The sequence below is a fragment of the Ictidomys tridecemlineatus genome, chromosome 11 (genome assembly GCF_052094955.1).
Source record: "Ictidomys tridecemlineatus isolate mIctTri1 chromosome 11, mIctTri1.hap1, whole genome shotgun sequence".
In the NCBI taxonomy this organism is placed as follows: Eukaryota; Metazoa; Chordata; class Mammalia; order Rodentia; family Sciuridae; genus Ictidomys; species Ictidomys tridecemlineatus.
The window spans coordinates 78,239,829-78,266,634 of record NC_135487.1 but is presented as its reverse complement, the minus strand read 5'-3'; the positions used below and the strand labels follow the sequence as shown (position 1 = coordinate 78,266,634).

Genomic DNA, 26,806 nt, shown 5'->3' with positions numbered 1-26,806 from the left:
AACCAGAAGTTTTATTTTCCAAATAAGAATTTTAAGTTAAATCAATTCTCTAGGTCCATAGCTAGCAAATACCATGTTATTCTAGGACCCCAAAAGAAAGCTGGTTTGTAATTTTTTTTTTTTTTTTTTTTTTTTTTTTTTTTGGTGCTGGGGATTAAACTCAGGGGCACTCAGCCACTGAGTCACATCCCCAGCCAAGTTTTGCATTTTATTTAGAGACAGGGTTTCACTGAGTTGCTTACACCTCACCATTGCTGAGGGTGGCTTTGAACTCACAATTCTCCTGCCTTCAAATGCCAAGCCACTGGGATAACAGGTGTGCACCACTGTACCCAGCTTTGGTTTGGATTTAAACAATAATTTATACAATTCCACACACAGAAAAAAAATCAGTGTTGTATTTTCAAACTCAATGCTTCAGATATAATAAGCTGAATGGAGGAAAACGTGGTCAAATGTTAATAATATAATCATGAAAAAAATAAACATGAAAACAAATCTCCTTTGTAAAAAATAATTTAATTACAAATTAGCCAGAAAATTGCATAGTTCCAAACAAACTTTCTATATAAAAACAAGGGCTTATTTACCACTAATTTTTTTTATTTATCTTTCAGTTTACGTTCCATGTATTGAACCGAGCCTTCCCTGGCAAAGATTAGAATATATGGTTTTTTTTCATGTTTCATATTCCCTAAAACAGAACTGGCTTTTGTCTCTGAAATTACTACAATTTTGCTGTGAACAGAAACTTTAAAATTGTTCTCTTACAACTATTTCAGTTAGCCACTCCCCAAATTTGATGCAAAAACAACAACAAAAAACACTTTACTTAAAAGATTCCTGTCGTTCATTTCATTTTACTAGTCCAAGTACAAATTCAGAGAAAATCTTCTTAAGTCCTGCGATTTCAAATTCCTTTTGTAACTCATCCAATGCTGAATACTCTTTGACTTCAAATGCCAGAAACCTGCATTATACAAGAGAAACTCATGAATATGCCTAGATTTGTCAGAGTATAATTATCGATTCAGTTGCTTTTCCATCTGCAATAGTACTAAATTATACCTTTTGTGTTCCGTCTGTACTTTTGTTTCAAACAGTACACTAATCATTTTCTCTTTGCATTTCTTTCCACTTGAGTCCACATCTACTTTGGAGGTTTTCTGAAGAATCAGGTACTCCTAAATGATAAATCAGTATGTTAAATACATATCTTACTCTGAATCTCAAAATCCTAGCTTTAAAGGAGCCATAAACCTGCAGGTTTATTATCATGCTTAAAGAGTACTTCTGAATCAAGCGGCAAGATAGCTACACGATGTTTTTACACACAGGGTAGAATAATGTTCTGTTGAATGCAGAAGTAAAGAGTAATGTAAACAAACTATTCAAATTTCAATCTAAACTGAACTGTCTACCAGCTCTGACTCTAGGCTAAGTATTTAAATTCTCTGTGCCTCAGTTAACCTCCTCCATAAAATAGGATTAATAACAGGATCTACCTCCTAGGGAAGCTGTGACAATTAAATCAGATAACACAAAGTGCTTATAGGAACACCTGGCATATACTTAAGAGTACAAGTAACTGCTATTATTACTATTAATCCAGTATCCTAATGGAATATCAGACACATGGCACTTGCCATTCCAAATTGGTGGCATCTATAAACATACCTGCACATTCTCAATTCTGGCAATAAAATTTTAACACAAAAATTCACATAGAATGACATTTTAGAGATAACTAAAAAAAATAGTAAAGTAACACTTCTCTGCATTAACAGAGTTCAAGTTGTATGAATAAATACTTGTTAATTAATGATTCAATCTGAGTAACAACATCTGCAAAATAGCTGCATTTATCCTAATATGTCTTAGCTGGCTTAAAGAATAATCAAAGCCTTTTGGGTAAATTTGAGCAAGGAACAGATTTGTATTCAATTCTGTCAATTTGTATTTCACCCAAAAGGATCAAAGTTTGTAAATATACTACAAATCACCTCAGAATATGATTTCCTGGTCAGGCCCCAATCCAGGATATATATTAAATTTAAATTATTGTTTTACTTAATATAATCCAGCAGAAATCTAGTTAACTAAATGCCAATGGACTTTTATGATAACCGCCAATCTTGAAAAAAAGAAGTCATTATTCTGCAAGTCTTTAAGATTACAGGCTGTTCACGCTAAATCTGTTTTAAATAAATTCTACTATTATTACTCCTGACCACTGAAAGTATAAAACTATCTGAAAGTATAAAACTTATTAAGTGATTTGTAGCTCTTTTAAGATTTAAAATATAATAAGCAGTTTTCCTTGTCTGGTTTCTCATAAAAAGGGTTAGAGGAGTTTAGAATAAAAACTTTAAAAATCTGAAGATGATGGTTTTGAAAGCAGCTGCTGAGACGAGTCAGGTGGAAAGCAGAAGTGAGGTGGGAGGTGACAGGCTGACAGTCCTAATGATTCTACTTCTACCAACACTAAATCTTGGTTATAAGGGACAAGCCTCTCTTTCCAGGTATTACAGATACAAAATTAAAGTGTCAGAATGTATTTTTAACTGCAAGCAAGTTACAGTTTGCAGAATACCCACAAATATACACCTTGCTGTGCATAACTATGGGAAGAAATATTAATATGCACAAACTTTTAGTGCACATTTATAAAGTTGAGGCTCATGGCTAATTATAAAAACAAACATATGTGCCACAGGAAATTTTTTATAACCTGTCATTTTCATTAAGTGGCATGATTTTTAAAATATAATCTTCACTTATTCTTTTGAGCTCTGCAAGTTTGTAGTTGCCATTAAGAGTTAGACACTCCTAAAAAAAAGGAAAATAAAGATCCATTAATGTTGTAATAGAAAAAGCACAAGCATCTTAATGATTAATCTACCCCATTGTTATAAAACACACTTAAAGACACACCATTTGAAACAGAAAATAATCAGATTCATGTTTAACATTTAACTTTTTGGCACCTTGATGTTGTTTCTTTCTCCTTGTAGTAAAATCAGTATTATTTTACCCAAGAACATCAGTCTTCCTGTCAGACTTAAATCTGAAGCCCACTTCTCCACGGTTTTGATATATTTAGTCCTTGCTCTCATGTGATCTAAATGTAAAAGAGTAATCCACAGTCCATCATCCACAGTTGTACTCATTGAAAAAGTACACTTTTCACTGCCATTTCCAGTTTCTGGTTGATTGAGGATATGCCTGAGATTCTGCTGAATCCAAAGAACCAGTTCATGAACCATAGGTTCCGACAAAAGCTTCTCTGCTTGCTCAAGTAGTTTCTCTTGTATAGTCACACACTGGGCTCTGGTCAGATGTTTTGAGTTAATGGAGATACCAGGCAGACACAAAGGGTAACTGACCGGTAAATGGAACACCAACTCTAAGGATATATCTGCATTCAAAAGTCCTTCAGCTTTTGTGTGAATTCTGAAAATGGTTCCATCTGTCTCTGGAAGGCATCCAAAAATAATCATTAGCTGTGCATAACTGAATTTGAATGGAATACTAACAAGTTAAATTTTTGCTTCAAATGTTGATTTATTTCTCATGGGAAAACACTGAGCTATTTTCTTAAGAGACACATAATACTAAGAAAGTCATGATTTGTAGATTTCCTCCAACCACACACATACACTCATGTATTCATGCATACTAGCACTCTGAACTTACCTGGAACTTATACTTACAATCACCCATGTTTAATAAGTTACCAAAAAAGATTTTTGTAGTCAGGCCTAATTTATAATTCTGAAAATCACTAATAAACTCATGAACTTTCAAAGAAATAGTACCAAGTATATATAAAATCAGTAATTTAATACAAAGTTATATACTAAATCCACTGAAGGTCATTTTGTGGTTGAGTCACCCTGGAATCCTGTATGGTGTCAGGGTTACAGAGAAACCAGTGACTGTGTATGACACTGTAGCTGCCTGGAACCACTCTTTTCTTATTTCATATGTATTAGAAGCAGAATAACATGAAGGTAGCAAGATGAATTGAAATTGAGTGGGCATCAATTCAACCTCTTCTGGCTCCTGAAGAAGGGAGGGGGTAAGCACACATAGGATATGAGATAAAATATTCCGTTCTCTTTCAGATTTGCTCGGCTTCACCCCTCTGATATGTTGTTCCACACCACTTCACCCCACTTTTCAAAAAGCTGATAAACGTCAGGCTGATTCATTTTGCAGGGGGCAGAAGCGCACAGATCAGAAGAGCAGAGAACAGAACAAGGTGCAAATGAATCTCTTTGAGGGGAACTTGCCTCTGTACCTACTTCTTTGTCCATATACCCTTGTTTTATTCTTCTTCACAAGGGAAACAGTCAAATCTTTCTCATTTTCATACCTGGGTTGCTGCTTAACAGCCTCAACAACTGAAACCTGAATCTATCCCCATTTTAAAGAACCTAATAGAACATTAAAATTGCTTCCTAGCCATCTGATTCCATGTGTATAAAAGCTGTTGTTACAGACACTGATTCATATAGGACCAAGTACATCTGTTTCACAGAGTTTTTCTTTAATAGACGTCAGTACCAGCTGCAGAGAACGACTATTTTAGAACATCACCCAGAAACACAAGCAGTAACCATTATAAAGACCATATTCACAATTTAAATTTGTATGACATAAGTAAAATGAGTACTAAAGAAAAAATTTTCCTAAACCTAACAGGGCAAATTCCTCTAAAATCTATCATATTTCTCTAAACTCTTCTTTCTTTCATTGAGTTACTTACCTTTATATGCGTGTATGTGTGTGTGTGTGTGTGTACACTTTATTTAATAAAGTAGGCTCCCTACACATCAGTTAGATTAATACATTTTAGTATTGTAAATGGATGTTCTAAATAGACCTGCAAAAAACATGACACTTAGGCTGAATAAACTCCAGGAACTATCTAGGGAGTCCAAAGTCTCTCTCAATAGGGAGATATAATTTCTGAAGATTTTCATTCATTCATCATTGAACAAAAATTCACCGAGCACCTATCAAGCCCCAGGCACCGTCCTGGTCTCCAAGGAAAAAATGATGGCCAAGACTCAAATCCTATCACATTGACTCAACCTAGTGCTTCAGAATATAAAAGAGTGTACCTATCCAAAGTGACCCTTCTGGACTCCTCTTCTACACCTAAAAAAGTCTCTACTTATAAATATACATATACACCTATAATTTATACACACATCATTGTGTGTGTGTGTGCGCACCCGCGCACATCAGGAGATAATTCTCCATTGTCTTTCATCTCCAAATGTCTTCTAAGCAAAAGGCATTGCTATCATTGCATAAAAGACAGCCTAGGAAACTAAAGAGTTTCTCCCTCCTGATCAGAAGGCAGATTTGTTTAGTGACCAATACAACAAAGATTATGTAGTCTTTCAGGACAAAGGTTGAACAAAATTGTTAGAAATCCCTTTTAAGATTGGAGGATTTTTTTAATTGATTTTTACCTGATAGATAAAAAATAATGAATTGTACATATTTATGGGGTACCATGTGATATTTGTGATTGGTGTACATATTGTGTATGTAATGTTTAAACCAGGGTAAACATCTATCTCCTCAAGAATGGAGACTTCCTAAGCTCAGTGTCCCTCAGCTGTGACAAAGATCCACTGTGTGTTCACCTGGGCCCACCTCATATGACCCTGGACATGGGGACAAACCTCCATGCCACCTGCTGTGCAGTGAGCAATGCTAACTCCATGTGGGTCATTGCCTCCCTATCAGCTGAACCATGGCAGTGTGCTCCTGACCCAGCTCTACAGATGTTACTGCTTCTTACAAACCCTTTCACCACTACATAATGTATATTTTTTCCCCTCACCACCCCGCTTTCTCATTTTTACTTTTCTCCCTTCCACAGGAAACCTACTATCTCTTAAGACATTGTTCCAATCATTATCACTTCTTATGCTTGAATTTTTTAACCCTCCCTCTGTTTCCTTCCTCCTGCTTACAAAATAGTGATCTTTTCCTTGCTTCACACAAAAAAAGAAAAAAATTCGATGCTACTAATTCCTTTAATCTACAGACCTTTCTCTGTCCCTTCTTAGTCTTTGTAAAATATAATTCTCCTCAACTGCATCCATTTTCCCACAAACCAGTCTTTCTATAACTACTTACACTGATTTCCAACATCACTTATCCCTGAAGCTCCATTCCTAAACATTACTGATGCCCTTCTAATTGCTACTGTGCATCAACTGGCCTAAGTTGCTCAAACCCTGTATATTCCTAAGGTCTGTCTTTAAGACTGGCCCATGGCTAGCCCTGAAGCCATGAGCTCCCAGTCCTTGTAATATTCTGCCTGATCAGAGTTCTTTGTATATGCCTGAGGCCTTAGGCCACTTGGTCCCAGTTTGATTAAACGGATTATGCTACTAATATGATTTATGGTAACTCTTCTTGCTCTAGAGGCTGGAGTTCGAGAGGCTGAAGTCAGTCACACAGGTGCTACATGCCTACATGATTGAGCCCACTACAAACTATGGACATCAGGGCTCAAGGGAGCTTTTCTGGTTGGCAACATTTGTCATGTATTACTACTTTGTATTATTATTATTATTATTTGTATGTATTATTATTATTTGTCACATTATTACTTTGACAATTTCACATATCTGTGTGATTCCACTGGAAGAGGACACCTGGAAGCTTGCTTCTGGTTTATCTTGGGCTTCCTTTACTCACCTTTTCTCTATGCTGGTTTTGGTCTGTATTTTTTTTGCGGTAATAAACTGCAACCCTGAGTGAAACAGTATTTCTGAGTTCTGCAGGTCCTTCTTGCAAATCATGAAATCTGAAGGTGATCTGGGGACTCTGACATAGCTACACTTTATAGCATTTATTGTACTCTACCCTTCTGCAGGATCTGAACCTCTGTATTGCTCTTCTAAAACTCTGTCTTCCCTTACCTCCCAGATACCTCTACTCATGTCTTCACTGCTTTGTCTTCTTTTCCTAAATTCCTAAATGCACAGACATTCTGTAAAGCATAATTCCACAAAATGGTCTTTTTTCCAGCTATCCAGGCTTGGAATCTTAAATTCACCATTAGCTCTTCTGCCCCATTCCTTGTTTCATACTTAACATTTAACTGCCAAACTCTCATCACAAGTTCTTCCTAATTTCTCTCTCTCCATTTGCATTACCACCCTCCTACTTCAGGCCTTTCTCTGGTTTCTGCAACACTGGTCTTCTCAACTCCTGCCTCACCCTACACAAAATTACCAGTCTGTACCAGTCTGACAAACAAATTTCAACACCAGGGCCAGCCTGTAACTCTAAATTCCTCTCCTCACTTCTTACTTCAACTACCCATTTTATGCAATAATTTGAACGCAGTCTCTGGCTTCCCAATCTTTCAAAAAGACCCCTTACTTTGTGGTCTACTAGAATCCTGTCAACCTCCACAGCACCTAACACTCACCATATGAGGTCCATGGTACTTTGAATTTGTCATGGTATTTGACCCTGATCATTATGGTTGAACCAAATTAACATTTTCACAGCCATTAAAATATCTCAGTTTCCTTTTTAAACAATTACTACGGAGGAAAGGTAGTAATGAGGATTTTAAAATTTTTATAGTTACAGTTATATGCTTGGAATTATGTGAGTAGCTTATAATCATGAATCTCACAGGTATAAAATCCTTGGTATCTGTGACAGGCTAAATAACAGACCCAAAGATGTGTGCATTCTATTCTCCAGAACACGTGAATGTGTTACCTTAAAAGTAAAAAGGTCTTTGAAGATGTGATTAAATTAAAGATCCTGAAATGGAGAATTACCATGGATTATTCACTTATGTCCCTAAATGACCACAAGTGTCCTTATAATGGAAAAGTGGAGGAATATTTTATCACAGAAGAAGGCAATGCATGCACAGAAGCATGATACTATGCAGCAGGATTTGAAGGTGGATGAAGGGGCCATAAGCCAAGGGACACAAAGAACACAGCTCTAAAACCTGGGAAAGGTGGGAAAACAGATTCCCCGGCAACAATTTGATTTCAGCCCAGTGGAAATGATCTTGGATTCATGACCAATTAATTTAATTTTAATTAAAAATTTAAATATATAAACTATTTTTGGTTATTTGTTACAGCAGTCATAGAAAATTAACATAGTATCTGTGGTCTTCAAGGCAAGCTTTTCCCTTTTCTGAGCAAAATACAAAAGCCCAGAGTATTCTCCAACCTCTGCCAAATAAATAACCACCTGTCCCTGCACAGCGCATGAACTGACAGTCCCAGACAGCCCAGGGAAACAGGCTTGAAAGGATATTGAGCCAACCATGTAAATCCTTACCAGTTTTCATTTTTTCTGTTATTTTCTGGTCCTAGTCAGCAAAGATAATGGCAATGGGGGAAAAACCCTGACTTCATACAAATTATGGAACTATTATTTATAATGCATATGTTCAGAAGAAAAACAATTTTAATTCCTGTAGGAGTTGGAAAATTTTAACATTCTTCCAAATTGATCTCCTTGGTTAATCTCTCCCCCACATACACACAGTAGCTGCAAAGTTAACCACACAAAATGATGTTATCTCTATAAGAAAATGAAAATCCCAATAACACATTTCATTCTGCTTATATTTAATGTGGTAATAAAATTATATAATCTTTTAAAAACTCATTTTCTCCTAAAAAGCCTAGAATTATATATCTTACCCTTTCATTTCTCATCTGCCTTTGTTTATACAAGCAACTAAATGTGCTCCTTTTTCTCCTGAATTTTTCACATATCACATGCACTGTAGTCTTAATTTTTAAAAAACGTTTCCTAATAAAAGAAAACAAGGTTGTTCCCTATTTGCTTTAAGATTATTAAAAGTTTAGGAATTGCTAAACACTCTTGGTTAACAGAAAACTAATTGTGCTCTACATCTAATGTTAATCTCTTCCCCTCCCTGGTCCCCAAAACTCATTATAACTCACAAATATTGTTCTCAATAAACATCTATACCCTAAAGAACTTATGCTTGCCCTACCAAACTAATTTTCACAGGTTCAAAGGTTATTTTCATCCATTCTCAAAACTCTACCCAAAGATATAGGTCTTTCCTTCTGGTTGAAGTTCATATAAATATTTGCTAGTTGTTTTTTATAAGTCACTCTGTCTTATAATAAGTGTATCAACTTTATAACTAAAATACAAACTGAAATATGTTTTAAACTTTAACCTTCTTTACAAATACATGAAAGAAATTATGCTCCAAACCAGAGAATTCCAAGCTAGAGAAACAGAACTGAACCCTAATTCCACACTAAAGCTATTTTTAAGGTTTCTCTCTACTTCATAGGTGTATAACACACAGCAGAAACTCAATAAATATAGTCTAATCACAGAAGACACTTAAGAAAACAAGTTCAGATTCACTTATAGCCCATTAAGAAATCATTTACATATCATATGTAGCTGATATTTCCTATACTTGCTGTTGTTATGTTGTTGTTGTTGTTTGCAATTTTTATATTACCTCAGAGTAAGACTTTGTGTAGAAAACCACTAAGAACTCTCCAGCACCTTCTCATTTCATGTGACAAGTTTTTCTTTCCTCTTACTATCAGGCAGCTAATTACAAGTAGGCATACATAAATGACTGTCTTATGCTTCTGCTGGATTTCACATATGCTTAAAATATGGTTACAAGAGACTAAAAAAACTAAAAAGAAATGAAGGTAAAAGGGGCATCCCATTCTTTAGAAGTGAAGTTCAAGGCTGCATTGCTTTTACAGAGTGAGTTCAGTTCTGACAATCAACAGGAAATGGCTGAGCAATTCTGAGAGGGGTCAGTGAGTGACAGTCATGATTCATTTTGCAAGACAGTTGAATCCAATTTGAACATTACCATTAACAAAATATAAAAATACACTCTGAAGCTACTGTGCAAATATTGGGTTTATACACTTTCCATTTTACAACTTTATGATCTGTGAGATGGCTTTCAAAAATACAACTCCTATATGTAATGAGCATTGACTATAGCAATATAATCTATGTGAACCCATCAGGAAAACAAAGATATATAACAATGCCACTTACCTATTTCAGGTGCCTGCACACATGCATACACACACACTCCCCTTCCTCACTGTTCTGAACATAGGTTGGATCCCATCCATGCCTTTTCTCTGGGTGCTTATTTGTGCCCTCTCTTTCTGAACAAGTGTTTCTTTGCTTCCTTAGAACAGTTTCCCTGACACAGCAGCCACATCTCCACCAGGGATCATGAGGCCATGTGAAGGTTTATACATTGTGAAGCCTGGTGGTTATTTAACCAGTCTAAGCATAGTTCTCTTCTCTGCAAATAAGGCTAAGAGTGCTTCTCATCAAGTAAGATGCACTGAAAGTATCAGAACGATAGTAGGTGGCCACATTAAACATGGTATCTGGCTATCTACACGGCACAGGGAGGGACAGAATCTCTCTGATCTGGCCTACTCTTATCCCTCTCCCATAGCTAGGAGTGTGGAGTTGTTAGAACTCCTGCCTCCTTACTATGGGCTTATATAACCACTGAGGAGGCAAAAATGTAGATAGATCCTCTAAATTCTTAGCATAAATTAACCTAGCTAAACAGAATCCAATTATTCAGCCTCTTCAACCTTAAGCCTTAACAGCTGACCCCTTACAATGCTCTCCTGACCCCACTGGCAACAGTTTATTTCTAGGAGGCCAGGAATTGATGGGATTCAGACTGTTACATCCTCCAACCCAAACTGACAAGTAGCACTGACAGCAGAGCCTGCTGCATGTTTATTGTAGTCTGTTAAAGAAGTACTTACCTTACCCTTAACTCCCAGTTATGAGCATCCAACATTCCTATTTCAACCACTGAATTGTTCTACCCTCCAATGAACCTTTCAGCAACAAAATGTCCTAAGTTGTTACACTGAATTCTTTTATAATTCAATTACTTATTGATGCCAGAACACTGAATTAAATTAATTAGGAGGCATGGCTTCAAAGTCATGCTCAATTTAACAGCAGATAAAGGGTCCACAGTGTTCTCAGTATTAGGAAACTGCTTGCTTTCTTTCAGCATTTACTTTTGGGGTTTTTTCTCTGGCCTGCCAGCAGTGTTTAATGCTCAATGGATTCATACTGCAGACCACTACCACATATTTAAGGTATGATGGGACATCACAGGTTCATTTTTAAGATATTCCCACCTGAGCCATAATAAAGGAATTTGGAATAACTAATGATCTCTTCAAATAGCTGCCTCAGGCAGAAGTAATTATTAATAGAGGGAGATGAAGAATTAGAAATGCCACTCAATCAGAAGAGGGGTGACAAGACAACATTACAAGGGAATAAATCCATTCATATATGGATTTTAAAGAGTTGCTTCAAAAAGATATAAGACAGATTTAGGAACTAAAAAGAAGGCAGCTCTATAGTTTCATACTATCTGGAATATAACAATGCTCCATGATTGTGTTCAGATGGGCAGATGCAAGAAGGAATAAATAAAAGGGAGCAAACTTCCACCCTGTGGATGAATAACACATCCCAGAAAAATGTAAAAACGATCTTAACCCTAGATTTCTCATATACTTGAGAAACATATTTTTCCTGCTTAAAGGTCAACCAATTTATGGTCAGGAAATCAATTTCAACATTAGAAGGATATATCCTATGCACCTAAAACGGTACATATTTTAAAGTTGAATAAAAATTGACAATTATCTGCATCACCATACTTTCTCTGAAATGGCAGGCTTTTGTGGTCTTTTTTTGTTTGTTTATTTTGTTTTGTTTTTCTTACTTAATAGAAGCTAAGTCAGAAATAGAATGAGTTTTGCTATCATTAAAAAAAAAAAAAACAGTAGGGTTGGGACTGCAGCTCAGTGGCAGAGTGCTTGCCTAGCATGTGTGAGGCACTAGGTTGGATCCCCAGCACCACATAAACATAAATAAAATAAAGGCATTCTGTCCATCTACAACTACAAATATATATATATATTTTTTTTTTAAATGATTTTTAAAAAAAGATTTGCAGACTGTAAACTCCTATGGGACAGAATGGTGCCCTGTTGATGTCTGCAAGGAGCAGGGAAATAAATGTGGGCTGAATGAGTAAGGCACCCCCAAAAGCCTGTAACTAGCAACCACTTTCAGCTTACTAGAAAAAGTATGCGAAAAGCAACCAATTCAGAAATATAAGAATAAGGTTACAGGGGCTGGGATTGTGGCTCAGTGGTACAGTGCTCCCCTGACATGTGTGAGGCACTGGGTTCGATCCTCAGCACCACATAAATGTAAAATAAAGATATTATGTCCACCTAAAACTAAAAAATAAATATTAAAAAATAATAATAAGGTTAGGGCTTAGCACTGGGGTAATTCAAAAGTCATTCAACAAACATTTCTTGACTATCTACCATATGTTGGGTAATGTTCTAGCTGCTCTGAGGTTCAATTTATGACAACCAAATACCGATCTAGTGTTAAGCTGTGGTGAGTGAGGTCAAGGGTATAATGCATAGGATTTATGAAGGAAATGGATTAAGGGAAATGAAGGGAACTGGATTGGGAGGGGTGCAGCACAGGCGTCTAAGAGGACGAGGACACGTGGACGGCCTGCCAGGAAGAGCGTGGGCGGCGCCCTCCAGGCGGGGCCCCAGCTGGAGGACGTCAGGTCTGGATGCCCAGCGTGGGGGACAGGACGCACGGGGGCGCCCCAGCGGCGCGCCTCAAGGCTGCGCCACACCATTCACGTTTTGGGGGGAGGTCGCCTCACACGCCAGCCTGCTCCCACACAACCGCAGTCGCCGAGTGCGTGTCACTCCATCCTTCCGATAACCCGGTTCCCAACTGAGGCCCCGGGCGGGGTGCCCAGACCCCCGAGGGGGAAGGACAAGGCCGCGGCCCCAGTCTGAGGGCGCTCGTCCCTCGGGCGCGGGGGTAGTCACCTGAGCGGCTCAGCACCTCCCACTCGTGGGGCCCGCAGTAAATCGCGGCCAGGGCCAGGAGCTCCTCCCGCACAGGATCCGCCATATCCACGCGGCCTGCGAACTCGGTACCTCCCCTTCCGCCAACGCGGACTCGGGTGGGGAGCTACGCCGCCGCGCGGCCACCTGGGGGCGCCCCGCCTCCGCAGCCGGCCGGGGAAGCTCCGCCCACAAGCCTCGGCCCCACGACTCCCCAGGGCGGCTCGCCTCTGCTTTGGGGAGTTTTTCCGCAGGCCTAGGGCCCGCATCAGGGTTTCTGCCAGGGATGACTGCCCAGCCCACTTGATGCTTTCCTGGCCCTGGCCGCCGAGCCCCAGGTCCTCTAGCTTTAGCCTCAGGCTGTGAACACACCAGCCCTCTCTTTGAGCTGCTGAGATTGGGATGCACAGTGTCAAACATAACTTTGTAAAAAGAGAAAGAAAACAAACTGGCAAGAAAAGGTTAGCCCTTTGCACTAAGTGTCTGGCTCTTGATCCGTCTCAAAGATCCCGCAGTGAACTGGAACTGTTAGTGACCCAGGCAGTCTGGAAATCCCGGGAAAGGGCCAAGTTAATGACAACCTCCAGGATGCCCAAATGACACTGGCAATGAGACTCTGGACAAGGCCCAGTTTCTGGGACCTCTTTTGCTTAAAGGGTGCAGAAGGGGAGAATGGAACCTCCCCGCTCGGCACTTTATGGGGAATTATGCCCAAAGTTCTGGGAGCACAGTCGTAGTGTTTTCCTTTTGTCTTCTACCTTCAGAGAACAGTCCTGCTGAAACAGGTCAGTGGGACTCCTTGGCCTTCAGAGGGATGATCCAAGCGTGTAAACACTAGCAAATGCTAGCTTTTCAGTGGTATTATTTTGCAAATAAAACAATATGGATATTACCAATGCGACTCCTGGAGCTTAAAGATGAAATGGTCATCCCTGCATCCTGTATCTGAATTTTAAAATTTGAGCAATACCATTAGCATAGCTGAAATAACAGTACATTCTTTTTAAACTTTGATTTTAATGAACCAGGTTATAAGGCTCTTCTGTAGTAGTCCTGTCTCCGTGCATTTGTCTTATATTTTTGTGTTTTTTTGTTTTTTGGGGGGTTTTTTTGTTGTTTTTTCAAGTAACAGTTTAAGATTTTGCAGCCCCTCAAAACAGCTGGACTTGCTCAAAGAGGGCCCACGACTTTTGTTTGTATCAGAAATAACGTTTTATGAAATAAATGGGAACCTAGGTGACTGCATAGCGACTACTGCAGCTACTATTGACCTACAGAAGTCAACATAAATTTGCTTTACTCTAAGACTCAGAATCGATATTTCCATCATCATCATTATCGTCATCATCATCATCATCATCAATCATCATCTCCATCTTTGCTAAAAAAGGGATTTGAAAAAATAAAGATAGAGGTTTTCAAGAATAGGAAGGAAATCTAACAAAATGGACTGCAAAGGGAAATGTTTTTCAGAGGATGTCATGGGATTTCAGTGACCCCACTTAATTAGGAGCCCTGCTGTGCACATAATTGGAAAGACAAAGATTTATTTAAACTCATAATTATCTCTGATGTGGCCAATTTGTTTTAAAGAAAGAAAGAAGTAAAGACTCCTTTGAGTTATTTCCAAAGTAGCAGTAGGTTCATAATTAGCTGCTAAAGAGGTTGGTGAACAAAAGAATAAATTTCTAGTTTAAAATATCACTGAGTTATTTGATTTTAGCTTGAAGTTCATTGTTACTATTAAAAGTGGCAGGAAAATATTAATTTAATTATTTGACTTATATATTAAAGATAAGCTACAAAATAATTGAGTGGTTCTTATTTTTAATTTTACAAATTCAACACAATTGATATGAGTGGAATAATATGAGCAGCATGATTTCAGCTGTCAGAAGTATTTGAAGGCAGTTGCTGAAGCCTCTTGTCAGCAGGGGGTCCATGGAAATTGATGTTAAGAGTACAGCAATCTATTACTGTATTTAAAATTTTCTAGTCAATAGATTTCCTCTTTACTCTTCCTTTCTCCGTTGATTTCTTAACCTGCTTTTCATACTTCATTTAGCATGTTTAAATAAAAAAGAAGTCAATGTGAATGTCTTTTAAACTGACACTATCCTAAGGCACTGAAGTCCCATGAATAAGTTTCTGTACTTGACATTTAGAAGTAATCATCACAGAGACAGCATAATGTCAGTTTGATATTTCTCACACTATGAAAATATCAGCTACATGTCAAATCTCTAAGTCTACCTTAATGTAATAATTTTTCTTGTATTCACAGGCTACTGAAAATTCTAAACATTTAAATGTGGAATGAATGTCTACACTTAGCATTATCTATCCCTGTCTGTATTTGTGTTACACACACACATACACACACACACAAAAAAAACCACAGTGTATGATTTGCTAGAATAATATTATTTTTTCATGCAATTTTTCTAAATAGTCATTTCCCCAGAACCATCAGGGAAGGAATTTAAAACTTCTCACTACCAGCTGAAACCACTAACCCAAGAGGTAGTATTGTAACTATTTTGGGACCACAGTTATATTCACTTTCTCCTGAATAGTATAGAGACTTTAACACTCCACTCAAAGTCTAACATATTAAGTCCAAGCCTACTTGGATATAGAAATGAGGATACATGATTTTAAGAGTATCAAAGAGATTAAGTATTAGTATCATGTGGAAGAAGCTTAGGACCCTAAATGGAGTAGGCTATGGTAAGGAAAATTTTCATACCAGAAAAGTAAAAATATGAGAACTACTAAAAATAGAATACAAAAGAGACATTAAATGCCTACTTCCTAAATACACCTGAACTCTGAGAAACTGTGCTACCAGTTTTTACTAGTTCTGTCTAAATGATTCCTGTATTTACTCATTTTACAAAGTGTTCTTGGGCACTCAGTGACTGTTGACCTAGTTCTGTGAGCTGGGTGTTGAGAGAAAGAGATGAAAGCAACAAATTATTACGTTCAAGGACTTTAATCTTTCATCTGGATTTTAAAAATGCAGCAATTACAAGTTCTTTTACCAAGTTTAGGGCACAAGAACTGCCAATTTATCAGTGTGAAGTTCAATGTCATGATGTAAGTGAAATCAGTGGGATGAGGAACAGCATGTTCTCCCATACTTCCTAAAGGAGATATAATTTTGTAATATTCCAGAACAATTTCCAAAAATAAACAAAGACAGTATTGCTAATTGGTGTTAGTTCTTTTGTAATAGAGTATACTAGTTGCAAATTTATTTTTCACCATGATGTCAAAGTAAAAGCAAATTAATGCCATAAGAATTTGACACTGACTACTGTGATCATACCATTTTGTGGAAGAATCTGCCTCTACTAGATCTAAGTAATCTGTACTTGCTCCAAAGTATTATTTGCTTTCTTCCCGTGTTTGATTCTTACACATGAGGAGTATCAAAACAGTCCTAGCTGGTTTTGTAGGGAGTCATACACGTGACCAAGGTCCAGGTTTCGTTGCTTATAAAACAAAGTCTTATCATTCATGTTTTAGAGTTTGTCTAGATAAAATAATGCCCAATACTTAATTTTGGTTACTACAGTAAGTGGATTCATTTTATTAATTATATTTTCCTACTGAATATTACTAATGTAGCTGGTATTTATTAATCTGAGGTAGAGTTGAGGATTTTTTTTTTAAACTGAGGATTGAACACAAGGACACTTAACTACTGAGTCACATCCTCAGCCCCTTTTTGTTTTTTGTTTTGAGACAGAGTCTTGCTAAGTTGCTCAGAGCCTCACTAAATTGTGGAAGCTGGCCTCAAACTTACAATCCTCCTGTCTCAACCTCCCAAACTGCTGGGATTACAGGTGTGTGCCACTAGACAGGCAGGATTGAGTGACTTTTTAAAGATCCTTTACTCCAAATCATAAAGGGCCTATAAATGAGTAGGCACTGCCCTTTTAGCAAGATATATTCTCAGTGGTTGAAAATGGAGACACATATATATTTCAAAGAACTACAGCTATAGTTAGAAATTTAAAAAAAAAAATAATTTCCCAAAAAGAGGAAAAGATAATAGTAGGAGGAGGGAAGAAGATAGGAAGGAGAAGAAAAAGAAAGGAAAGGATGAAGAAAAGAGGGAAGGGTGAAAAGTATGGGGAATATTAGAAAAAGGATGATCTTTGAGGCCAAGGAAATCACGAGTTAGGAGTTAGGAATTTGTTATCAGATCTAGAAGAAATAAAGAGGATGGAGTCACCTGCTGCTCAAACAAAAGAGGTCTGGGCAGCGAAGAAAACAAGAGCATGAAGAAAAAGCCTACAAAATGAGAGAAAATCTTCATTGGTTGTTCCTCCCAACAGGGGATTAATATATGTGAGTGTGTGTGTGTGTGTGTGTGTGTATCATTTTAGTGAACTTTTCGCCACGCTACTAAAAAACCTGACCAGTGTAATTATAGAGGAGGAAAAGTTTATTTGGGAGCTCACAGTTTCAAACTTTCAATCCATAGATAGCAGATTCCATTCCTTGAGGCTCAAGGTGAGGCTGAACATTATGGCAGAAGAGTATGGCAGAGGGAAGCAGCTCACCTGATGATCAGAAAACAGAGAGAGAGAATTCACTCACCAGTGAAGTGTATATATATATATATATATATATATATATATATATATATATATATATATATATCTCACTTGATGGAATTAATTGAGTGGTGAGGTGTGGCTGGAGGAGGTGAAGCATTGGATATATATATATATATATTAATTGGATATATATATATATTAATATATATTAATAATATATATATTAATTCACTAATTTGGCTAAGGCTTTCATAACCCAATTATCTATCTCCCTTCTGAACCCTCTCACATTGTCTCACACTTGAGCTTTTGGACAATTTCTCCACATCCTAACCATAGCATGCATATATATGCATGTTGGAATATATAAAGAACTCAAAAAACACATAACACCAAAAAAAATCAATAAATTGACAAAACAACTAAACAGACATTTGTCAAAAGAAGAAATACAAATGGATAACGAATATATGAAAAACATGATCAGCCAAATTATATTGTTAGATTGTGTACATGTACAAATATGTAATAACAAATCCCACCATAATATACACGTATAATGCACAAATAAAAAATATTCAACATTCCTAGAAATCAGGGAAACACAAATGAAACCTACACTGAGGTAATGGTTTAGATATGACATGTCCACCAAAAGCTCATGTGTGAGAAATGCAAGAAAGTTCAGAGGTGAAATGCTTGGGTTCCAAAAGCCTTAACCTAATCAGTGCAGCAATCTATTTGAATGGATTTTCTGATTAGTAATTGTAGGCAGGTAGTGTATGGCTGTAAGTGGTAGGTCACTGAGGACATGCCTTTGGAGTATATATATATATATATATATATATATATATATATATATATATATATATTGTGGAAGCAGAGATATCTCTCTCTCTTCTTCCTGATGGCATATTCTGAGCTACTTTATCCTCCACGCCCTTCCGCAATGATGTTCTGCCTCTCCTTGGACCTACAGCAATGGAGTCAGCCATTTGTGGACTGAGATTATGAAACCATTAGTGTCAAATAAACTTTTTTAGTCACAGCAGTGTAAAAGCTGACTAAAACAACTGAGATTTCATCTGGGTCCACCCATCAAGAATGGCAATCATCAAGAATACAAGTAATAAACACTGGTGAGAATGTGGAGGAAAAGCTATACTCATACATTCTTGATGGGACCACAAAGTAATGTAACCACTTTGGAAAGCAATGTGGAGATTCCTCAAAAGATTAGGCATGGAACAACCATATGACCCAGCTATCCCATTCCTTGGTATTTATTCTAAAGAGATAGGGTCAGCCTACTATAGTGATACATGCATACCCATTTTTATAGCAGCACAATTCACAATAGCCAAACTATGGAACCAGCCTAGGTGTCCATCAACAGTTGAGTAGAAAAAGAAAATGTGGTATATAAACACATTGGTGTTTTACTCAGCAAAAAGAAGAATGAAATTATGATATGGACTGGTCAATGGGTGGCATGAAGAATACCAGGAAAAGTGAAATAAGCCAGACTCAGAAAGTTAAGGGTCAAATATTTTGTGGAAGAAACAGTAGAATAAGGGGAAAAAAGGTGCCAGGGTAGGGGGGCAAATTCCATGAAAATGGAAAGGAGATCAGTAGAATAGTGGAAGGGGTTAGAGGAGGAGGGAGGAAGGACAGGAAAAGGAAAAAATTATGGAATGAAATTCATCAAATTATGCTAAATATATATATATATATATATATACATACATACATACCTTATTGAATGTCACCTTTATGTGTGTCTATAAAACATCAATAAAGAACAATAAATAAATAGAAGTAAGACCAGTGGAGGAAGGAGAGCAGCTGGAGGAAGGAGGGAGAAAGAGAAAATAGCAGTGACTGAAATGGAGCCAATTCTATTCTATGCATGTATGATTAGGTCAAAATGAACCCCACTATTAAAGTACAATTATAATGCACAAACAAAACATTCATAATAATAATATGAGGTCTGAGGATTGGACTGAGTGATTGGTAAATAATTCAACATTTTAGTATATCCTATTTTGTATATTTTACATTCTCTATAGTAAAAGTTAAATTTTTAAAATGATTCTGTAGGTAATAGCTCAAGATGTCTGACATTTGCAAAATATTCAATGAGGAAAAAAATCACACAAGCAAAGAGAAAAATAGAAGGAGCACAATCAATATTAAGGCCAACCAGCAAAAATAAAGTTGATGAAAGATATCGAGAGATGAGAAAAGCATAGAATCTAAAATTTCAGTGGCTTTAACAAGATATAAGGGGTGTTCTTTTATATGTTCAAGTCTGAAGGTAGACAGTGTCTGAAGCCAACCATCCTTTATTTTGTAGACCTGCTGTGCTTCAATTCTCACAGTTATTTTGTGGGTCAGGGTGGCTTCTGGATTTCACCCCATCAGCAGAATGAGATCCAGTTTAATCCCAAAGGGTAGAACTCAGTCCTAGTTTAAAGGGGACCTAAACAATGTCAATTTCATCAGGGAGGTCATGTATTCAGCTCAAGATAGAGAAAGAAATTAAGTATTGCTATTCTTGTTATTTCTTCTTTATTATGGAGAAAGGGGAAAGACCATTGAGTGATAGCTAGCTGTCCCCACGACAGTAAGTTGAGGTCTAGTCAAGAGATTTAAGATTTCACATAATTCTGCAGAGCTCAGCCTTACCCCATCCCTTGTCTACCACCTCACTTTGCTCTTTATCTTATCGTCCTCTTTTATTTTTCTCATAACATTTACCATTACCTGAAATCCTCTGGTTTGTTTACATATGTCTTGCACGTTTTCTCCATGGTGTAGGCTCAATATTTCTTTCCCCCAAAATTCACACCCCAATGTGATTGTGTTGGGACTAGGGCCTTTGGGAGGTGACTAGGTTATAAAGGTGGAATCTTCATCTAATGGGATTGGTGTCCTCTCCAAAGAGGCTTGAGGAAACTTATCTGTCGGCATTAGTCAGCTGTTCATCACTGTAACCAAAATATCCAACAAGAACAACTTAGAGGAGAAAGGATATTTTAGCTCAGTTTCAGAGGTTTAGTTCATGGCCAGCCAAGTCAATTGCACAAGGAAAGGCAGATTATTATGGCAGAAGGACATGGTTCAGGAGCACGGTTCACTTCATGTTGACCAGAAAGTAGAGTGGAAAAGGGATTGCAGAGAAGATGGCATGTGCCCAGTCACCCATCTCATCTACTCATGCCTCACCTCCCTACAGTTACCATCCAGAAGTCTCTTAATACAATCATTTTACCTATAAATATTCTTGCATTAACCAGGAGTTTCTGGAGGACACCTCATATCTAAACCATAGTATTCCACTCCTGCACCCCAAAACTCAAGTTAATCTCACAAGGAAAAAAGAAAAAGTTAGTCCATCTACAAGGATTTCCATAGTTTTAAAGTCTCAGCATTGTCTGAAGTCCAAAGTCTCCTCTGGCACTCAAGGCAAACTCTTAACTATGAGCCCTTGTAAAGATCAAAAGCAAGTTATGTATATCCAATACGCAGTGGCATGGAATAAACATTTCCCTTATAAAATGGAGGATTAATGGCATAGAAAGAAGGGAAGGGAGGGAAACAAGACCAAAATCCAGCCAGGCAAATATAACCCATAACTCTGCATATAGCATCTAAGTCAGATGACAGCAGGATATGTTTTCCAAAGGATTGGCAGTCCTGCCCCTTTGGCCTTCACAGTTTCAGTACACACGGCCTCTCTTCATATTCAGTGGCTTTTCTCAACAGACAGTCCACATCACTGGCACCTCTTAATCCCTAGGGTTTCCATTTCAACTTTGTTTTCACCTTCACGGTTGCTTTTTACTATCACCCTCTCATGGGCAGCCTGCAGGGATTCTAACCCTGCTACAATTTGCCTGGCTTTCCTTTGAAATCTCAGCGAAGGCCTCTATAACCCTTTAAATTCAGCACCCCGTATTCCTGCATGGTATGGATGATGCCAAGGTCTGCCACCAGCTCGTGCAGTAGCTGGGCCCCCCTGGGATCATAGCTGCAGCAATCTGTGAGTACCCTATCAGATGAGCATAGTGAAACAATTTCTTAGCACTCTTGTGAAAGCAGGTGCCCTCATGATCTCTTCTTAAAGGAATTTTATCTTCTACATCTTTGAGCCTGCAATTGGTATGATGTTATAAATTCCTAAGATAACCTCAAGTCATCTTTCTTATCATCTCTGTGCAAAGTACTTAGTGTCTCTTTTGTGGCTGTAATCTCTTCAACAACCAATGCTTCCTTGACCCTAGTTTGACATGCATTTTTCTAGCTAAACTGCAAGTATTTGAAATCCTTAATTTCTGCTTTGCGTTCATAATTCTCACAGTAAACTGGGCTAAAAAGCACCAGTAAAATCCATGACACTGACTGAGTGTTGTGCTACCTTGACATCTTCCTCCACCATATTAATTAGTCCATCACCTTTAAGTCCAGCTTCACATGCTGTCTTGGAACATGGGGAAATTTTTAAAAAGTTCTTTGCTAATATATAATGTAAATGGCCTCTAGTCCAATTCCCAAGAGTTCATATTTCCCTCCGAAACCTCATGAGCATAGTCTTTACTGTCTGCATTCCTGTAGGCATTCTGATCTTTTGAACTCCCGCCAGAATCACCCTTTAAGATCTGCATACAAAATTTTGAGGAATCTCTATCCTGTGTCTCCAGACTTTTCCAAACTCCCCCTGCAAACCAGATGCACACACTTGTAAACCACATGATCAGATTAGTCACAGCAATGATCCCACTTCTCAGTACCAAGTTCTGTATTAGCTTTTTATTGCTATGATTAAAATACCTAACAAGAACAACTTAGAGGCAAAAAAAAATAATTTTGGCTCATAGTTTCAAAGGTTTAGTCTGTGGTTGGCCAAGTCTATTTCTCTGAGCCCAAAGTAAGGAAGAACATCATTGCAGAAGGGTATGGAAGAAGAAGGCTGTTCACTGCTTGGCAGCCAGTAAGCAGAAAGAGGGAAGGGGGATGAGACTACAGAAAATATGAACCTTTCCAGAGCTTATCTCCAGTGACCCACCTCCCTGAACCATGCCACACCTGCCTACAATTGCCACCTAGAAGTCTCTTAATCCAATCATTTCACCTCTAAATGTGCTTTAGGGGGACACCTTATATTCTAACAATAACACTTCCCCTTGCACCTGTAGGGACACAGCAAGAAAACACTATCTTTGAGAAAAATGACTCTAACTACACACTACTCAGTGCCTTGATCTTGGCCTTCCCAGCCAGCTTTGAGGCCTGTGAGAAATAATTTTCTGATGTTTATCAATTACACAACCTAAGGTATTTTGTAATAGCCATTTGGATGGATTGAGTCACCACACAGATATTAGGATAATAACTCAACCATCATTGCTACATTGATCAAGATGTCCAGGATAATGATACATGCTCCAAGTGGGTCATACTCCAAGTGAAAAAGTTTTCTGGCTCACAAGCTGAGTCTTTCTGGGAAAATCAGGGCAATTAGAGATTGATCAAATGAAGGGAAGGACAAACGGCTTCGATGTTCATGTGGTTAGGGGGTGGTGCCTGGCTTAGAGTTCTGCACACCACTGAGATTTCCATGGTCTGTACACTTGCCCCCACCCACCACCAAAAGAGTGAGTTCTCAGGCTTTGTTACTTTCCCAGCGGTTGGACATGAAGGGAAAAAAGGAAGTGTACAGCTTGAAAACTGTCAGGGTCCCTATGTCAAACATGGAGTCTGATTTGCTCCCTGTCTGTCTCCACTGGAATTTAAACTTCAGGGACCTTATCATCTCTGGTCACCTCTGTATCTCCCATGTCTAAAAGAGAGTAATAAAAAAGAGAGATTCAATAAATATTTGTTAATACAAATAAATTCATTGCAAAGTTTATAAGTCCTTGATAAAATCACTTATTCAGAATTACAGAGCACCTACCATAGACTAGTCACTTAGTGAGGTTTCAGGCATATAGCATGATGAACCGGACAAAGCCACTGCCTTCCAGGAGCTCAGAATCCACTCCAGGAGGACAAGAGTCCCTTTTGTGACAGGGTGATGAAGGCCTTGCCAGGTGAGTTAAGGGTCTTCAAAACATAAACAAAACAAAACAAAACCCAGAAAGGAGGAGAGCTCAAGAAAAGCAGGCTGGAAAGTTAGATTTCTACCTACCTTCTTCAATGAGCATTTGCTGAACACCTTACTATGTACCAGGCATTGCACCGGGTGCCTAGAAACTATGGTTTGGGCTTCTCAGAAGTTACAGTGGGAGACAGAGCTTGAAAGATTATTCAACGGATCATCGTCCACCTGTTAAATCATGGGACTAAATGAGATTTCCTGCCTGCTTTTCCCAGTAACAGAACAAAGAAGCACTATTTTGTTGGTCATTTTAACACAATCTGTATGAAAACAATCGTCCCTTTGTGGAGTGTTTGTGTATTTCCCTGCTGGTTTTCATTTCTTTTATTTTGTTCTGGTTTTAGTAGAAAGAAAAATCAAGTCAAGAAAATAGAAACAGAAAATCTCCTTTGTGGCACTCCTCCCACCTGGTAACACCACCTCAGTCTCTGTCTCTGGGTATCTCTCCCTGCCCCTGTTCTCTCTCTCTCTCTCTCTCTCTCTCTCTCTCTCTCTCTCTCTCTCTCTCTCCTATCTCTCCCTCTTTCAATCTCTCTCCCTCTCTCCCTTGTGATATAAAAACTATGAATAAAAGATTAAACTAGGATATTTTGTCTATTGTTGTTTCAGATAAAATTCCTGGGATTCTCACTGCCCCCAGATCACTGATGAGGCATTTCTTCATGGATGGCCTCATTGCTTCCTATTTCTAGAAGAAGCACACTCATGCACGGGTCCTGCTATGGGATCATTTTACCTCCTGCTTTATTCTTACCTCTCTTCTTTGTCTTAAGACACTTTCTCACTTCTAACTCATTCTTCAAGTCTGAATCCCATCCCTCCTTATGAGTCTGAGTTGAGGACCCCTTCTCTTTTCCCCCATCACTTATCATATTTACTCTTCATGAGACTACCATAATTGCTTACGTGTCTATAACCCCAGTAGAGTATGACTCTTGTGAGATGGGGGAATATTTCTTTTTTTTGTAATTTTTTTATATTTATGACAGCAGAAAGCATTACAATTCTTATTACATACGTAGAGCACAATTTTTCATATCTCTGGTTGTATGCATAGTATATTCACACCAATTTGTGCTTTCATACCTGTACTTTGGATAATAATGATTATCACATTCCACCATCATTTCTAACCCCTCCCTTCCCCTCAAACCCCTCTACCCTATCTATAACTTGTCTATTTCTCCCATGCTCCCTCTCCCTACCCCACTATGAATTAGACTCCTTATATCAAAGAAAACATTTGGCATTTTATTTTTTGGAATTGGCTAACTTCTCTTAGCATTATCTTCTCTAACTCCATCCATTTGCCTGAAAATGCCATGATTTTATTCTCTTTTATTGCTGAGTAACATTCCATTGTGTATATATGCCACATTTTTTTATCCATTCATCTACTGAAGGGCATCTAGGTTGGCTCCACCGTTTAGCTATTGTGAATTGTGCTGCTATGAACATTGATGTGGCTGTGACCCTGTAGTATGCTGTTTTTAAGTCCTTTGGGTATAGACCGAGGAGAGGGATAGCTAGGTCAAATGGTGGTTCCATTTCCAATTTTCCAAGAAATCTCCACACTGCTTTCCATATTGGCTGCACCAATTTGCAGTTCCACCAGCAGTGTATAAGTGTACCTTTTTCGAGATGGGAGAATATTTCTAAGTCATCTTTGGACCCATATCCAACTCTTTTCCCAGTACCTAGCATATAAAAAACATTAAATATTTATATAATGAATCAAGAATGAATGAATGCATAGATATAGTATGTAAATAAATAGCCCAGGGGGCTGGGGATGTGGCTCAAGCGGTAGCGCGCTCGCCCAGCATGCGTGCGGCCCGGGTTAGATCCTCAGCACCACATACATACAAAGATGTTGTGTCTGCCAATAACTAATAAATAAATAAATATTTAAAAAAAATTCTCTCTCTCTCTCTCTCTCTCTCTCTCTCTCTCTCTCTCTCTCTCTCTCTCCCCCTCCTCTCTCACTCTCTCTTTAAAAAAAAAAGAAAGAAAGAAATAGCCCAGGATTCTGATTTCTATCCAATTTCCTTATCCCTTGAGAAATATTGACATGCTTCAATGTTCAACAGGCAGTTTGCTACCCGTGCCTTTACTTGATTCACATTTAGAGCAAAATGGGCAAAAGAAACATTAGATTTATTCCAATAAAATCTCACAATTTCATATAGGAGATGAAAAGGGAGGACATGTCACCTTTACACATTTGAATAATAATTATTCACAGTTGCCACTTCACTTGATTACACCATGTACAAAGGGAAAAAAATAAATGTTACAGTAATTACTACAGCTTATACAGAGTACAGAGTTTTGACACTGGTAGGCTAAGTCGGGAAGTCATGTGGTAGATAAATCTATACACAATTTTTGCTTAAAATGAAATAAGAGACCACAAGGTACCTGAACCAGGCTGGCTAAAAATGTATAATATTTCAAGTGTGTTACTATATCATATTTTGTTACTATACAAGTTAATATCAAACATTTAAAGAATAACTATCTTGGGGCTGGGATTTGTGGCTCAGCAGTAGAGCAGCTTGCCTAGCACGTGCAGGGCTCTGGGTTTGATCCTCGACACCACATAAAAACAAAATAAAGGTATTATGTCCAACTACAACTAAAACAAAATATTTTTTTTAAAAAAAAGAAATATCTTACTTGAAAACAGGCTAGATATAACCGTAGCAATTAAAATTAAGAAGGGAAGAGACTCTAGATTTTTCATTGTTTCACTCAGAATCACTTAAGAACTTTCTTTTTCATTTCCTTCTTTTGGTCTGTCATTTCAATATGTCATTGATCACAGCTTAAATTAAAAGACCAGATTATGTGGAAGGGGTAGGAACTCATTGAAAAGTTCTATTTCTTGATTGTGGCAGTTACATTAATTTAAGCCATTTAAGTTTATTTTAAAACTGTGTATTTTATTTTATGTATATTATGCCTTGTTTTTTAAAAAAAAAAAAAAACTAGGGGCAAAAAAGACAGGTTAGTAAGCTCATAAAACTTTTATAAAATTCCTCTTACTTTTTCCTGAAGTGAAGCTGAGTATACCCTCA

The 26,806-nt window shown here is 37.8% G+C and overlaps 1 protein-coding gene across 3 annotated transcripts; it reads right to left on the bottom strand.

Annotated features, from left to right (window-relative positions):
- Positions 1–500: 500 nt before the first annotated feature.
- Positions 501–23,787, bottom strand: Rwdd3 (RWD domain containing 3). Of its 3 annotated transcripts, XR_013427930.1 has the most exons (5): positions 12,972–13,129; positions 2,988–3,475; positions 2,732–2,829; positions 1,069–1,184; positions 920–970 (listed from the first exon to the last, which is right to left on the bottom strand). XR_013427930.1 is itself a non-coding variant. In XM_078026791.1 (4 exons), the coding sequence occupies exons 1-4, from the start codon at positions 23,770–23,772 to the stop codon at positions 856–858; spliced, it is 735 nt and encodes a 244-aa protein (XP_077882917.1). In that variant the 5' UTR covers positions 23,773–23,787; the 3' UTR covers positions 501–855. The 3 variants fall into 3 exon arrangements, 2 of the variants coding, with proteins under 2 accessions (XP_077882917.1, XP_005327750.1); XM_078026791.1 differs by lacking the exons at positions 2,732–2,829; positions 12,972–13,129 and adding an exon at positions 23,757–23,787 and having other exon boundaries at positions 501–970; XM_005327693.5 differs by lacking the exon at positions 2,732–2,829 and having other exon boundaries at positions 501–970; positions 12,972–13,128.
- Between the last annotated feature and the right edge of the window lie 3,019 nt (positions 23,788–26,806).